The following is a 14,847-nucleotide window of genomic DNA, read 5'->3' on the forward strand; positions in this document are numbered from 1 at the left end:
CCCTGTGTGTCCAAACTTTTGCATATGAATTTATGTTTATTTATATTTTTGCTTTCTGTGTTTTTATGCAGGGAGGCAGCGCGAGAGTGCCGTCGGAAGAAGAAGGAGTACGTGAAGTGTTTGGAGAACCGGGTCGCTGTGCTGGAGAACCAGAACAAAACTCTAATAGAGGAACTCAAAGCCCTCAAAGACATTTACTGCCACAAGCCTGAGTAACACACACACACACACACACACTTATACATACACACACACTCCTACTTATTTCACATAGATGCACATACACACACATGCATATACACACATGCTAAAAGACTGCTGCAGTGCATACACACACACAAACACGCACACACACACAGACACACAATGTACACACACACAATGCACTCGTGTGTGTGTGAGGTTTACAGACTCCTCCCCAGGGTTGAAAATACCTACTCCTCCTTTGTTTTTCTGGTTTGAATCACTTTGATATGTTTAACTTTGAATATTTTCCTTTCTGCCATAAACACACACATTCTCACATACACACACACACACACACACACATAAACACACTGCATTAAAACAGAGAGCACCATGTATATATTAAATCAGCCCTGGAAGCCATCCCTCACCCCGTATTGTTCTCATATTGTTCTATTGTTTCTACCTTATATCCAAGTGTAAAACAGACAAACACACACTCACACACACACACACACACACTCACACACACATCCAGATGGAGGCTATGCTGAACTGAATGCTACAGTGGATCTCATGCTCTCAGTAAGACATTCCTGTTTTCTTGGGGTGAATGTAGCTTTCGGGGAAAATCTGCTTTTGTTTGTTTATGTTGCAAACACAGAAAAATGAATATGAATATGAACAGAAATGATTAGAAAGTAAGAATGGAGTAGACACTTATTTTAAGTTATATAAACATTGCTAAACGTGAATGCACATGTGTGGGGAAGGATATGTGTATATGCGCTGTAGGCCTGTCACGAAAACTACTTACAAACTTCAGTTTATATGATATATTGTTCAAGACATTAATTATATTATTGTCTTTTTAACTGTTTTGACTTTATTTTGAACTTTTAATTAATAATAGAGGGGGAGATTTGTGCTTTTTGGCAACATATCTTTAATGCTGTTTTTGTTAGGTTGTTTGTTTGATTGTTTCATGCTTATATAAACTGGGGATGCATTAAATATTATCAAAAATATTTTTTTACAAAAAAAATTAATAAAATGTTTGATAATTTCATTTCATCTTACGTCAAATGTTTCATTTTAATTATGAATCAAATAAATAATTTAAGCAAACATACAAGCGAACAAAGTGGGAAATATCGAGGTCAGCAAATATAATGAAATTACTGAAGTCATGTGCATGTATTGTACAATATATCGATACAGTAATTATCGTGACAGGCCTATAACGTGCTGCTGAGCTCGAAGTTCTGTTTTGAATAGTTGCTTGTGTTATAGCTTAAGCAGTTATAGTTATATAGTTGTAGCTTGTGTTATAGATTCTAAAGGTTTGCACTGTTGGGCAGCAGTTAGCTAATTGCTACTTTTGCTACAAAGCCGATCAGCTCTATCGATCTCTGCACTGTTTTATCGATATCTGCGCTGTTCTGTGCAATCAGATCGAACTGAATCAAATGAATCAAATGAATGTTCGTTCGTGTTCAGGAGGGCTGTGGAAATTTGTCTGATGTTAAAGAAATTTACAATTTATTGTGTTTTTTTTGTGTGTTTTTAAAATTTCCTCTGTAGTATATGATCATTATAAATTGCCAAACTGCTGTGTGTGTGTTTGTTTGAGCATGTGTGATTGGCTGTGTGTGTATGTGGCTGTATGTTTGCTGCCTTCTCTTACCTTCTTCATGTAGCTACTGTAGCATTGTAAGGCCTCTGAAGTGGTGCATTATTCTGGACTGGGCATCATGCCCACGTTAGGACGTGTGGAAATAAGCAGTTCATCTTGTTTATGGGAAAATCGGTCAAGTTAAAAAAAAAAGTGTGGACAGTTTTAGCCAGAAGCTGCCAGTCACGATCATTACCACCCACTGCAGAGTGCTGTCCACTGAGGGTGGTAATATTAGCTGGTACACAGGTGACACTGTGTATCAAGTAATGTTAAATACTCATGTTAGACTTACAGTATTTAATATAGCATTCATTGTAATAGGATTTTGCATCTCAAAAAATTTTATATAAATAAAAAGTTACTTTATTTCAGTAATTTAGTTAAAAATGTGAAATTCATATATTATAGAGATGTATTAAACACAAAGTGATCTATTTTAAGTGTTTATTTATTTTATTGTTGATGATTATGGCTTACAGCCAACCCAAAAATTAGAGTATTATGTAAGATTAGTTGTTACTTTTGGCTACAGTGTGGGCAGTGTGCGAAGTCCTGCTGGAAAATGAAATCCGCACCTCCGTAAAAGTTGTCAGCAGAGGGAAGCATGAAGTGCTGTAAGATTTGCTAACACTCTGACATCACATAAAAAAGGCCAATTAATAAATAAATAAATTAATTAATTATTTATTTAATTAATTAATTATTAAAATAGTCATTATCAATAGTCATTATCACATAATCATCAGCACCAGCTTATATAATGTTTCTGAATGTATAGCCGGTTTATTTGCTAATTCTCTTGATTTCTTTGAGGTTATCAAGTCAGAATGTTACTAAATCCATGCTAATAGCATGCTAACACTCTGACATCACCTGAAAATAAAAATTTAATCCACCTTAAATCTTCCTGAGTTCCTGAGTCCAGAATAAAGACACGACCTCAGAGGCCTGCTGTGACATCATTCTAATTATTATTATTATTATAATAGTCATTATGACATAAGCATCAGCACCAGCCTATCATGTTCAGTCCCTGTTTGTGTTCTCTATAGTTCTGCCTGATGATTGGTTCCCGCGGGCCTGTGTGAATATTTAAATATTGCTTTGTGTTGTTTTGCTTTACGTGGAAGTGGAAAAGTTAACGGAACAGAAACCAGCATCTCCCTGTTTTAGTCTGTGACCGGATTTTATTTGTTTGTTTGTTTGTTTTATTTTTTGTTTTGATGTTTTTTTTTGAGTGGAGAGAAATTGTTTATATTCCCTTTATTGCTTTAACATTGTAAAAAAATACAAAAAAGCTCCTATGTCTATTTTTAATAAAAATATTTTTCTGAATGTACGGAGAGTTTGTTGCTCATTCTCTTGATTTTTTGAGGTTATCGAGTCAGACTATTGCTATGTATTTATTATAATAGTATTCTAGACTTAAGAGTTCCTGATTCCATAATGAAGACACAACGTCAGAAGTCTGTACTGTGACATCATTATACAGTAAGGAAGGGACAATTGGCCTAGCTAAATTGGGAAAAGATATAAATAAAATAGCCACATGGGAGATTGCTGGTGCAAATCCCGGTCATGCAGCTTGCCATCAGCTGCAAAAGCCCTGAGAGAGCACAATTGGTCTTGCTCTCTCTGGGTGGGTACTGTAGATGGTGCTCTTTCCCCTCATCACTCCAAAAGGTGATGTTGATCAGCACAAGGCTGCGTCTGTGAGCTGATGTATCAGAACCGAGTCGCTGCGCTTTCCTCCGAGTGAACTGTGATGCTACTCAGCAATGCTGCATCAGCTGAGTTTGACTTCACATGTATCGGAGGAGGCATGTGCTAGTCTTCACCCTCCTGATGTTGTGGCATCACTTGTGATGGGGGATATACAGCTGACTAGCAGCTAAATGGGTAGGATAAATTCTGAGAAAAATAGGAGAAAATTAGGTTTATTTCAACAGAGAGAGATAAATAAAGACAACTAAAAAATCCAGAAAAAAACATTAAATAAAAGTTATGAATACATTTTTTTAAATTAAATAAACATTTGATCCTGAAGCCAAACATGACTTACTAGGTAATTAGTGAAGAAACCCATGTTGGTAAATGCAGAGGTTTATTGAAGTTTTGCACATTTTTAAAAATCCCCAAATCCTGCAGGTTTTCGACAATGACGCTTGGCAACTCAAAGTTTGAGCTCCCTTTACAGTTTAGTTTCTATGAGAGTATGGTGTGGAGACTCCAGGATCTTGTGGCTTAAGTGTTTGTTCTTAAGCCACTCCTTGTCCACTGTAGGTTGTGGGTCATTGTCATGCTGGAAGAGCCATCCACGACCCATCTTCAGTGTTCTGGCTCAAGCCAGGAGGTTCTTATTCAAGACTGCTATACGATCAACCACGTCTCCATCCCAACCACCCCAAAATAATAAGAAACATCTCCAGCACTGCAATTACACTAAAATATTAATATAAAACAAAAGATCAACATTTCAGGATCTGATACACAGTTTAGAAGGTAAAACCTTGTGTCCGAACCATCCATTTTTCTTATGAGCAAAAGTACAGGAACATGTGACTGTCAGGTGTATTTTGTTGCACAGGTGTGTCCTGATACATTAATTTTTTAAACAATAAACAGCGCTTAGTTTCAGATTTGGGCTTTATCTGTGCAGAATTTGCATTTATAGTTAAAGGAGTAACAGCATAGAGAACTGTGAGTCTATGGGTGAAAAACAAGCAGCTGTGAAGCTGATAGAAGATGGAAAATCACCAGATTACCTGTGGGGGAAAAAACAGAATTGTTGATTAAATGTATATATATGTGTGTGTATTATACTTACCTGTCCTATTAGTCCTAGTATGTCGTATGAATGGAAATAACCAGTTAAATAACCCATGTACTCTTTTGGTTTAGCCCGGGGGGTATTTAAGGGGTATAGGGTGAGCATTAGGGGAGGGGAGGTAGATTGAGTTCTCTGGGACGGACATGTTCGCTGGAGCTAAAAAGCTTAAGAACTCTATTTGCTAGTATTAACCCACGCCCTGATGGAATATGATAGAAAGAGGAGGGGGGGGCGAACTCAGTGGATATTTTGGGCTAGAGTTTGGGGCAGCTACGCAAGGACGCGAGAGAGGTAAAGAAGAAGAAGAAAGAGAGAAAAAAAGAAAAAGGTGGGAGATGGGGAGGAGGCGGGTGCCAAGTTGTGCCACACGCAGGAGGAGAGGAAGTGGGGGTTTAAATAGGGCTAGTGGGTGGAGTAATGGGCGTGGATTATCTCCCAAAATTTAGTTATAAATAACTCCACTTAAGGACTGGGTTGCCGTTTTTACCCTTATAGTCTTAACTAATGGTAGCATAATCCACTTATCTCTGCCTTCTCCTGATATAAGTGTATATAGTGTATTGTACTGTTTTGTTTGTTTTTTTGTCAATAAACTGTTACAGCTGAACAGCTTACAACTGCTCAAAGTGCCTCCTTTGCCATTAAGTTGCTATTCAACAGCGGTACCTCCTGACCACACCACCCACACTACCACAGCAGGAGTGAAGGAATCACAATCTACTGTTCTCAGAAGAAAGAGTTCATGAAAAAAAGTACAGAGGCTTCAGCGGCAGATGAAAACCACTATAAACAAGGTGAATAAGAAGATCAGGCTGGAATTTACCAAGAAGTACAAAGAAAAGCATGTGGACTGATTATAGACTGATGATACAAAGATGAAACTTTACCAGTGTGACAGAAAAGCTAAAGTTTGGAGAAAGAGCGGATCTGCTCATAATCTCAAACATACAGCTCATCTGTGAAACACAGTGGAGGTAGTGTCATGACTTCAGTTTACATGGCTTATTCTGGGACGGACTCATTAATCTTCATTGATGTAAAGTGAACTCAGAAATCTACTGAATGTTTTACATTTCTTCTGTTAATTTAAAAGAAAAATGAAACCAAACTGATTATTGGGAGATTCTTCATCATGCAGTAAGATAATGACCCAAAACCCACTGCAGCCTGGAAAAGCATCACAGAAGAAGAATGCAGAAGGTTAGTGATGTCAGTTTGTCACAGACATGATGCAGTTACTGAAGGTGAAGGATTTGCAACTAAACATTAAAGTCTTATTAACTTTCATTTACTTTAAATTGATCTGTTTCAATACTTTTGCTCATAAGAAAAATGGGTGGGTTAAGACAGATGGTCCGGAATCTTCTGAACTGTGTATCAGGTCCAGATGTAAAAACCTGGAAATAAAAGCTGAAATGTTGATCTGTTGTTTCGTAATTATCTTTCATTGTTAACCCTATTTTCTTTCAGTCAATTGTATGTGTTCTTTTATAGTTTTTTATTATTTATTACATAAATAAAAGTATTTTTCTGAATGTACAGGTAGCTTGCTTTGTGGTTGATGTCAGGGAGGACCAGAGTGTGTGTGTGTGTGTGTGTGTGTGTGTGTGTGTGTGTCAGAGAAATAGAGAGGATGTTATAGAAGGCTCCGAACCACAACTCTTGCAAAATGAGTCATGCATTCTCTGCACACACACACACCTCACTTATTTATTCAACAAAGAATATTTTTCTGTATCTAACCTCAAGTCAAACACACACACACACAATATGTTTTTATCTCTGAAACCAGTCAAACACACATTTCTTTTAAGTGTGTATTTCAAAAGTCACTGTGTGTGTGTGTGTGTGTTTCTCCAGCCTTGAAACTCTCTTGCTTCACTGTGTTTCTCTTCTTTTTTCTCTTCTTTCCTCCAAGGCCGTAACAGAAAGGCTTTATAAGCAGTGTTACAGCCCTCAGTGTGACGGGGTGTAAAGATCCTGGTGCAGATCTGACTCTCTGTGACGTCATATTTATGACACCTTTACATTCCTGCCCAATTCAGTCATTAATCACAGACACACACTGTCTGTTACTGCAGCAACTCTACTCAGTTCAATTCACATATTCATTATTCATAGTCACTGAGTGGCCTGTGAGTTCCAGTGTGTGTGTGTGTGTGTGTGTGTGTGTGTGTGTGTGTGTAGGTTGAGTATGGCATCACTGACCCAGCCTCACATGGAAATTTCCACAGTGAGCTCGGGCGCCCCCTCTGCGGCGCTCCGCGGTACTGCAGCCTCCCGGTCAGCTGCTGTCAGCGACACCCAGCGACCACTTTACTGATTTCTGAGTTTTTCTCTCAACTTTTCAGCTTTTTCTGTATTTTTAATATTTACAAAAATAACTGTTTTAATATAGGCTGTTAAATTATATATATATATATATATATATATATATATATATATATATATATATATATATATATATATATAGCTTTTTTAGTGTGTCTCTGATAATACAAAACTAACCAAAACTGAAATTTTGCAATAATTTGCTAATAAAATAAAAGTCCCCTATTGCTTTATTGCTTTTAAGCTATGAAGCAATGGGAGACTTTTATGTTATTAGACTATAATTTATTTTATTAGGTACGTTTGTGGTAAAGAGGTTGGAATTTGGGTAAATACAATTTCAGCTATTCTCCCACACATATCAATTGTGTATTTCATTTAAACATTAATAAATATTTTAAACACATTTTTTAAGTTTTTAATTTTACATTTATTTTAATGAACCACCCCTTTAAAACGATGCTAACACAAAATAATACAAATAATAATATCAATAAATATCAATATAACAAGCCTTTTATGTTCATGTTACGCTTTTTAAGACTTATTCTTTAAGAACACATTATTGCACATAACCTTCACTTTAAATATATATATATATATATATATATATATATATATATATATATATATATATATATATATATATATATATATTATTATTATTATTTTTTTTTTTTTTTTTACAGTTTTATTTGATATGTGGGTGTGGGATATTTTGGCTGCATGTCCACAGTGCATAATTTTTTCAGGTGGCTAAATAATACTATAATACTTTTATTGCGTTTATTATTATTAAAATTACAATTGGCCATATTCTCTCTCTGTGTAGATAGATGATGCTCTCTTCCCACATCACTCCTAGTATAATGTTGGTTGGCACACTACCACCACCATATTTTACATTCAGTATGATGATCTATTTATGAAATTATGTTTTAGTTTTACACCAGATGTAACGGGTCAAACACCTTCCAAAAAGTTCCCTTTTTGTCACGTCAGTCTAAAGAATATATACCTGAGGTTCTGGAGATCATTGGTTTGTTGGTAAATGTGAGATCGGTGGTTGTGTTGTTTTTGGTCAGCAGTATTTTTTATCTTGAATTTACCCATAGAGATCATTTTCACCCAGTCTCTCTTTCTTATTATTGAATCGTTAACATTAACTGATCTTAACTGAGGTGAGTGAGATGTGCAGTTCAATTCACATTTAAATGTTGTTCTGGGTTCTTTTGTGATCTCCTGGATGAGTTGTTCATGCCCTTTTGGAATAAGCTGTTAAAAGTTAATTGATTTTTAAAGTTAAAAATAATTGAGGTATTTCAATTATTAATTTAGTTGTTTTCATAAAAATACCAAGCTATTTAACCATGTTCTATAATTCCCTTTCCACCCTTTCATCCTTTTCCGTCTATTGGAAGGACAAAATCTTTTGATCTAGAAGCAAATCATGGTAATGTATTGCAGAAGGGGCACCACAGCGGCCACTAGAGGGCATTTTAATTATGCCTTATTCAACCATGCGGTCACCTGGGGAGTGGTTGCCCTCCCTGCCCCCACCTTGAGTCCGTCAGTGCATGAACTCATAATTTTTTGAACTTGTCAGTTCAGAATGTGCAGGTCCACGGGGGTCTGAATGCAGGACAATGCTGGGTAAAACATTTCCACTTCAAGGCTAAAGGTCATGCTATAATTCTTGCACCCGACACTGTGAGTTATGGGAATACAACCTTTGTAGAGAAAGATACTGTTTACTTCCTGTCAGAGGCGATTGCTCTAAGACTGCATAGGAAGCTCAGCTTCCCATAAAATGTCAAAAAAAATAATAATCTAATATATACTGTTGTGTGTATATGTCATTAAATAAGTATACGCTATGTGCTGAGGAAATGTGGTAATCTAAGCTTACTGTAAATAAATAGAAGCGCTTTAACTCACCCTTTCCGCAGGGAAATCTGTTTTATTATGGTTTTGTTTACTTAGCTTAGCTTTACTTAACTCAGTTAGCTTTTTCCTGTGGGGTTCTGTAGCACACTTGCTAAGCTAACCTCTACTACAGACACACAGAGTATCAGATAGCTCAGTACAGTTAGCTCACAGCTAGATAACGTTAGCTAACAGGCTAACACTTAACACCTCAGCACAGACTGTATTCCAGCTAAATGAAGCTCAAATCACACACGTTTAGAAAATGAAGCTTATGACCTGCACACACAGGCAAAACCCAACGTCAGGCTGACATCAAGATCCAAAATTGGGCAGACATTGAATTAGGGTTGGTTATTAGTCAGGTATCACTCAAAAAGAAATGTCAGGATGACGTCAAGCTTCAACGTTATATTGACATTTAATTGTAGTTTGAAAGAAAATTTAAATTGGTTTAATGTTAAATCCCGTAATTGCCTTGAAATCAAGCTCCAGCCATAAACAGACTTTAGAATTTAGGTTGGAAATCAAAGTCAGGTATGTGTTAAAAAAGTCATTACTTTAAATTCATGCTGAAAAATCAATATACTGAGCAAAAATTGGATCGTCAAATTCTCATATAGACCCAGTTTATTACTTTTAAGCAGAGAACAGTTAAACTTACAAATGTGTGGATTAAATGGCAATTTCTACAGGAGATGAAAACCCTTTTATTGAAAAATGTTGAATAGTAACATACCTTACAACAAAATGTCAGTATTTTACATGAAATTTCGGAAATGTCGGAATTTTACATGCCCTGACATTAAAAATGAGGCATTAATAGAACATTAAAGTGCACAAGAACCGGCTGCTATGCTATGTGAAGTCTATATATATATATATATATGTCTATGTTTTTTTTTTTCAGTACAGTGATGGCGGCGCTCGGAGCTGAAGCTAGAGTTATGGGATGTAAACAGTGGTTTTAAATAAGCTTCTTGAGCACTTTTTAAGTTATTAATGCCTCGTTTTAAATGTCAGGGCTCTCCAGATTCTAGCAAGGAGGTGTGGAGCTACTTTGAGCTGGATAACGGTGGAAAAGTGATTTATCAGAGCAAATTATGCCCGTATCACCCAGTCTGAAGGGTGTTTGAACAAACAGTTAAAATGACTGGATCTCTGAACGCTGTGGGAGAACGGAGGTGTGCTATTCATCAAAGGTAAATTCTTTTTATCACACCAAAAGTCCATTTTAACCGGGTAGTCTACCTAATAGTGTGTAAAGCAGTACTGTATATAGTTAATGTGTTGTCCTCAGCGTCTTTGGAGCGACCTGGCCTTGTAGCTGTGTACATGTTTGTGCCGGGGTTTAGGCATGTGACAAATGGCAGGTTACTGACATTAAGAGTCCTCACAGTCCTCGGTGGGCCCTGAGGTAAGAATAGACCCTCGCGCTCTCACGCACCAGACCACTGTCTCCCGTTACCAACACGAAGACACTGAGACAAGATACACCAACAGCCAAGATGAACAGATAGAAACAAAGAGGAAGAGGAGGGCAGGAAGGAATCAGAAATAAAATCAAGACGATCAAAGAAATCAGACGTCCAGAAAACAGTCAGAGGCCTGAGTGTGTCCAGTTCCAGGACACAGCGCTGGCTTCACTATGGACAGAGTGAATGTAGTGGACGCTCTCTTCATCAGCTTAAACCAGAACATCACATTCATAGGTGAGTTTCCTGCTAATGTTTCTGCTCATTTCATAAGTTTTCAAAATTTTCCCACCTCATGGCCCACCTGTATATTAATATTTGGCAAAAAAAATTCTTTAAAATAGTTTTATGTTTTGTTCTGTAAGTTAGATCAGACAAATTGTAATTCTTTTATTTATTTGCTTTTTAGCTCACAGTCAGCATCACAAGTTGTTTAAAACTAACAACATTGAATTTACCTTGAGTTAATTCTACTGATAATTCTATGTTTTATTTGTGTGTTTATCTGAATGTTTTTATAACGTTTACAGTTTGATATTATGATCTCTCTATTTGTACTTGGTGACACTTTACAATAAGGGTACATTAATAAACAGTGCTTACGACTGTAACCACATTACTTTTTTAGCATTTTTTAAAATAATGTCTGTACAACATTCTGAAGCATTACAACAATATTTCATAACATATTATTAAGTACCATTATTATTAAATAAGTATTAATTATATAAGTACTGTTATTTGTGATCTGTATTGTAAAGTGATATCTTTAACTTATACTAAATTAAATATATATTTTAGAAAGTGCTGTTACTGGCCAACTATGAACTACTAAGGACTACAACTGTGGACTACATCAGATGGTGCTTCATGGCCCAGTGGTGGTCCGCATCCCACTGGTTAAATAACACTATTCTATTCACACCCACCAAACAAAACTTTGTATTATTTATTATAACTTTCTAAATTCATTCATTAAAATGAATTATTTAAAATGTTCTGCATTGTGGATAATACTAAAGTCAACTAAAATATAAATAAAAACTAATGAAATTATGTAGTATAAAAAAGTTTTAAACAAACCAGAATATGTTTTATATTTTAGATTCTTTTAGCTCCTCTTGCTTATATGACATATATGGCTGGATTTTCCCAGTCAGCTATAGCTTTTCAGTTAACAGCTGTGCTGAACTCATCAAGAGTTAATTACTTGAATTTCTTGTCTCTTAATGTGTTTGAGAGCATCAGTTATAAAGTAGTGAAGAGGTAGAGTAACAGGTATACAGTGAATAGTGAATATTTGAATAATGTTCTAATTCATATATAATATTATTGCAAGAACTACTTAACTAAGTAAAGAAAAAAAATACTTTAAGAAATGAAGATCAGTCAATCCGAAACATTTCAGAAACTTTTAAAGTATCCTTTAGTGCAGTCTCTGCAAAGACCATCAAAGAGGATATGATGAAACTGGCCCTCATCAGGACCGCCCCAGGAAATGAAGAGCAAGAATTTCCTTTGTAGCACAGGATAAATTCATCAGATTCACCAACCTCTGAAACAGCAAGTTAACAGCTTAACCACAGATAAGGGCATCTAAATACAGTACTTTTAAGTTACTACATGATTCCTTATGTGGTTCTTCATAGTCTGGATCACTTCAGTATTAATTTACAATGTAGGAACTAAAAAAGGAAAACACTGAGTAAGGAGAAGGTGTGTCTAAACCTATGACTGGCACTGTATATGTGTTTGTGTGTTCTGCAGGTAAGCTGTGGCTGATAGTGTTCCTCCTCTTCCGGGTCTTCATCCTTCTTTTCGCCGGCTTTCCTCTCTTCTGGGATGAAGGGGAGCGATTTATGTGCAACACCATCCACCCGGGTTGTGCCAACATGTGTTTGGATGCATTCTCCCCGTTCTCCCTGTGCCGCTTTGGCTTTCTACATCTAGTGTGTGTGTGTTTGCCCACTGTTCTGTACATCATGCACCACATACACCAAATATTAACTGGCATAACTCGTCGATACTACGTTCAGGAGCACAAAATTCAGATACCCCACCTAGGGGGCTCTGAACTCGACACTGATGGAGTTCCTCCTGGGGGAAAAGCTAAGGGTTTGTACCTGTTAAAGCTAATTCTGCGTATCTGTCTGGAGCTAGCATTCGGTGCAGGCCAGTACTTCCTGTTTGGAACCTCAGTGAAGCAGGACTTCCTGTGTTTGCAGGCGCCCTGCAGTCCCGCAGTGGAGTGCATCACTTCCAGGCCCACGGAGAAAACCTTCCTGCTGCAGTGGATGCTGGGTAATGTAGTCCTGTCTGTGATCCTCAGCACTGCTGAACTGTTGATTGTGCTGAGACGCTCTGCCCGAACGAAAAGAGACAGAACCATAACAAGTGATGGGATGAAGGTTGAAAAGAGGGAGGGAACAAAGAAAAATGGTGAAAGAGAGAAGGCGAATTCTATTAGCAATGGAAGTTGCTCCACCCCCTTGCCCTTTCTGAAGAGAAAACCTAACAATGACCCAACATTAACTCTATGGCTTACCCCAAAATTCAACATTTCACCATTTAATGAAGTAGGACACACCCCTTCACACCCGTCCTCGAACCCAGGCCCACCCAGGACCCCCGACCACAGCAAGGAGAGCAGGTCTGCAGAGGAGGTAAAGCTGTGGAACAATCACTGTGGGAAGAACGGCAGCGCAAACACCCTTTTTCCTCTGAAGCTAACATCAGTCACGCAAAGAGATTGTGATGAATGGTGCCCCACCCCAACTCGCAGATGGAGGGCAGGACGGGACACACCGGCTACCACAACAACAGGGCGCGCTTCAGACAGCAGCGGAAGTCATGACATTAAAGCATGGGTGTAAACGTGGCATCAATGTGAACAATTTTTTTTTTTTTAATACGGCAGTGGAAAATTATTAAAGCAGTTTTTGGCGTAGTTGAATCATGAAAATGTGAGTGTGAGTTGCTTGCCTTTGTCACCATCATTACCACACACTTGCACTCACTGTCCAAAATGGGGGTGGTAATTCTGTATTAGCTTTCTATGATGTATTCCCATTACACATGTGACACTGTGAGAACTTCAGAACTTCAGATATGGTGGATCCAACACTCATGCTCATTGCTATCTTACACCCCGTCGACAGTCTTTTTTCACGCTTTGCGCTCTCCCTGTCAAAATAGCATTGGAGTTTAGGAATAAATCTACACCGATGTGCGTGCAAACACTTTTTCACAGCACTGTATAAGTTGTGTTTTAAGCACTGGTGTTCAAGCAAATTTCTCCTCTTATTTTTTAGTATATTAACTATATTACTTATTCTGTATGTCTATTACCACTGTGGTTATAATCTACAGGGGTTGGACAATGAAACTAAAACACCTGTCTTTTAGTGTGGGAGGAGCACAGTTTTGCTCAAAATATCGCAATGCACACAACATTATGGGTGACATAGCAGAGTTCAAAAGAGGACTCATTGTTGGTGCACGTCCTGCTGGCAAGACAGCGAGTCTTTGTGATGTATCAAGAGCCACGGTCTCCAGGGTAATGTCAGCTTACCACCAAGGAGGACCAACCAAATTCAACAGGATTAACTGTGGACACTGTAAGAGGAAGCTGTCTGGATTTGAATTGTATCCAAAAAACATAAAACCACGGCTGATCAAATCACGGCAGAATTCAATGTGCACCTCAACTCTTCTGTTTCCACCAGAACTGTCCGTCACCACAATAAATTATTGTGGTCTAAAACCAGATGTTTCAGTTTCATTGTCCAACACCTGTATATTAGTGGTCTGCTGCTGCACTGGACATTCTAACACAAAGTAAACATGACCCCGTCCCTGTCATTACCAGGTGGGTTCTTGACCTGGGGGTCGTGACCCACAAGGAGGTCCTGACATAGTCCCTAGGGGGGTTGTGAGAGTGACACCAGTGAATCGCTAGAGAGAAATTTACTCATTTCCTCAACATAAAACAATATCAAAAGTTTTAGTACAGCCTAAAACTAGGCAGAGGAGAGGAGCTGCATCTGTGGGTGAAGAAGCAAAATTTAACCCATTCACTCAAACGTCCATACACCCTGCTCTTACCATTCTGTAGAGGGAAACCAAGAACCTGTTTTTCTGGGTTTAGATGTTCTGGAGTTGGTTTATCCTCATCTTCATGAATTCTTATTTTTTTTGCATGTTTGTCACTCTTAAAGGATTCACTAATTAAAATATTTGTTGAAGACAACACAAGTAAACAGGTTTTAAATTAAGTTTTTTCATTATTAGAGAGAGAAAAAAATGTTTACTGTCGAACAATGGAAATATAAAGGTAAGTTGTCTTTGCTTTTTTAGAAAAAACATTTTATTTTACTTTCTTAAATGAAAGAAAAATCATGGACAAGTATTAATAAGAACGG

General features: G+C 37.4%; 2 protein-coding genes across 4 annotated transcripts in view; both read left to right on the top strand.

Annotated features, from left to right (window-relative positions):
• crema (cAMP responsive element modulator a) overlaps positions 1-3,203 on the top strand; it is a 45,032-nt gene extending 41,829 nt beyond the window's left edge. For all 3 annotated transcript variants that reach the window (XM_022679309.2, XM_022679308.2, XM_007230660.4), the window contains one exon: positions 72-3,203. In XM_022679309.2, coding sequence (XP_022535030.1) covers positions 72-216 — 145 coding nt within the window. In that variant the 3' untranslated portion in view covers positions 217-3,203. The remainder of the gene's footprint in view (positions 1-71) is intronic.
• Positions 3,204-10,109: 6,906 nt separating this feature from the next.
• Positions 10,110-14,571, top strand: LOC103031837 (gap junction delta-4 protein-like). Its single transcript, XM_015607720.3, has 2 exons — positions 10,110-10,663; positions 12,194-14,571. Exons 1-2 carry the CDS (start codon positions 10,600-10,602, stop codon positions 13,297-13,299), a joined length of 1,170 nt encoding a protein of 389 aa, XP_015463206.3. The 5' UTR covers positions 10,110-10,599; the 3' UTR covers positions 13,300-14,571.
• Positions 14,572-14,847: the final 276 nt, after the last annotated feature.

Source organism: Astyanax mexicanus, chromosome 4, assembly GCF_023375975.1.
Source record: "Astyanax mexicanus isolate ESR-SI-001 chromosome 4, AstMex3_surface, whole genome shotgun sequence".
Taxonomy (NCBI): domain Eukaryota; kingdom Metazoa; phylum Chordata; class Actinopteri; order Characiformes; family Acestrorhamphidae; genus Astyanax; species Astyanax mexicanus.

Excerpts from the sequence above, each read along its gene's own strand:
- LOC103031837 (XM_015607720.3), top strand. The coding sequence starts at position 10,600 with ATGGACAGAGTGAATGTAGTGGACGCTCTCTTCATCAGCTTAAACCAG. Across the intron at positions 10,664-12,193 it reads CCAGAACATCACATTCATAG|GTAAGCTGTGGCTGATAGTG; the intron begins GTGAGTTTCCTG and ends TGTGTTCTGCAG.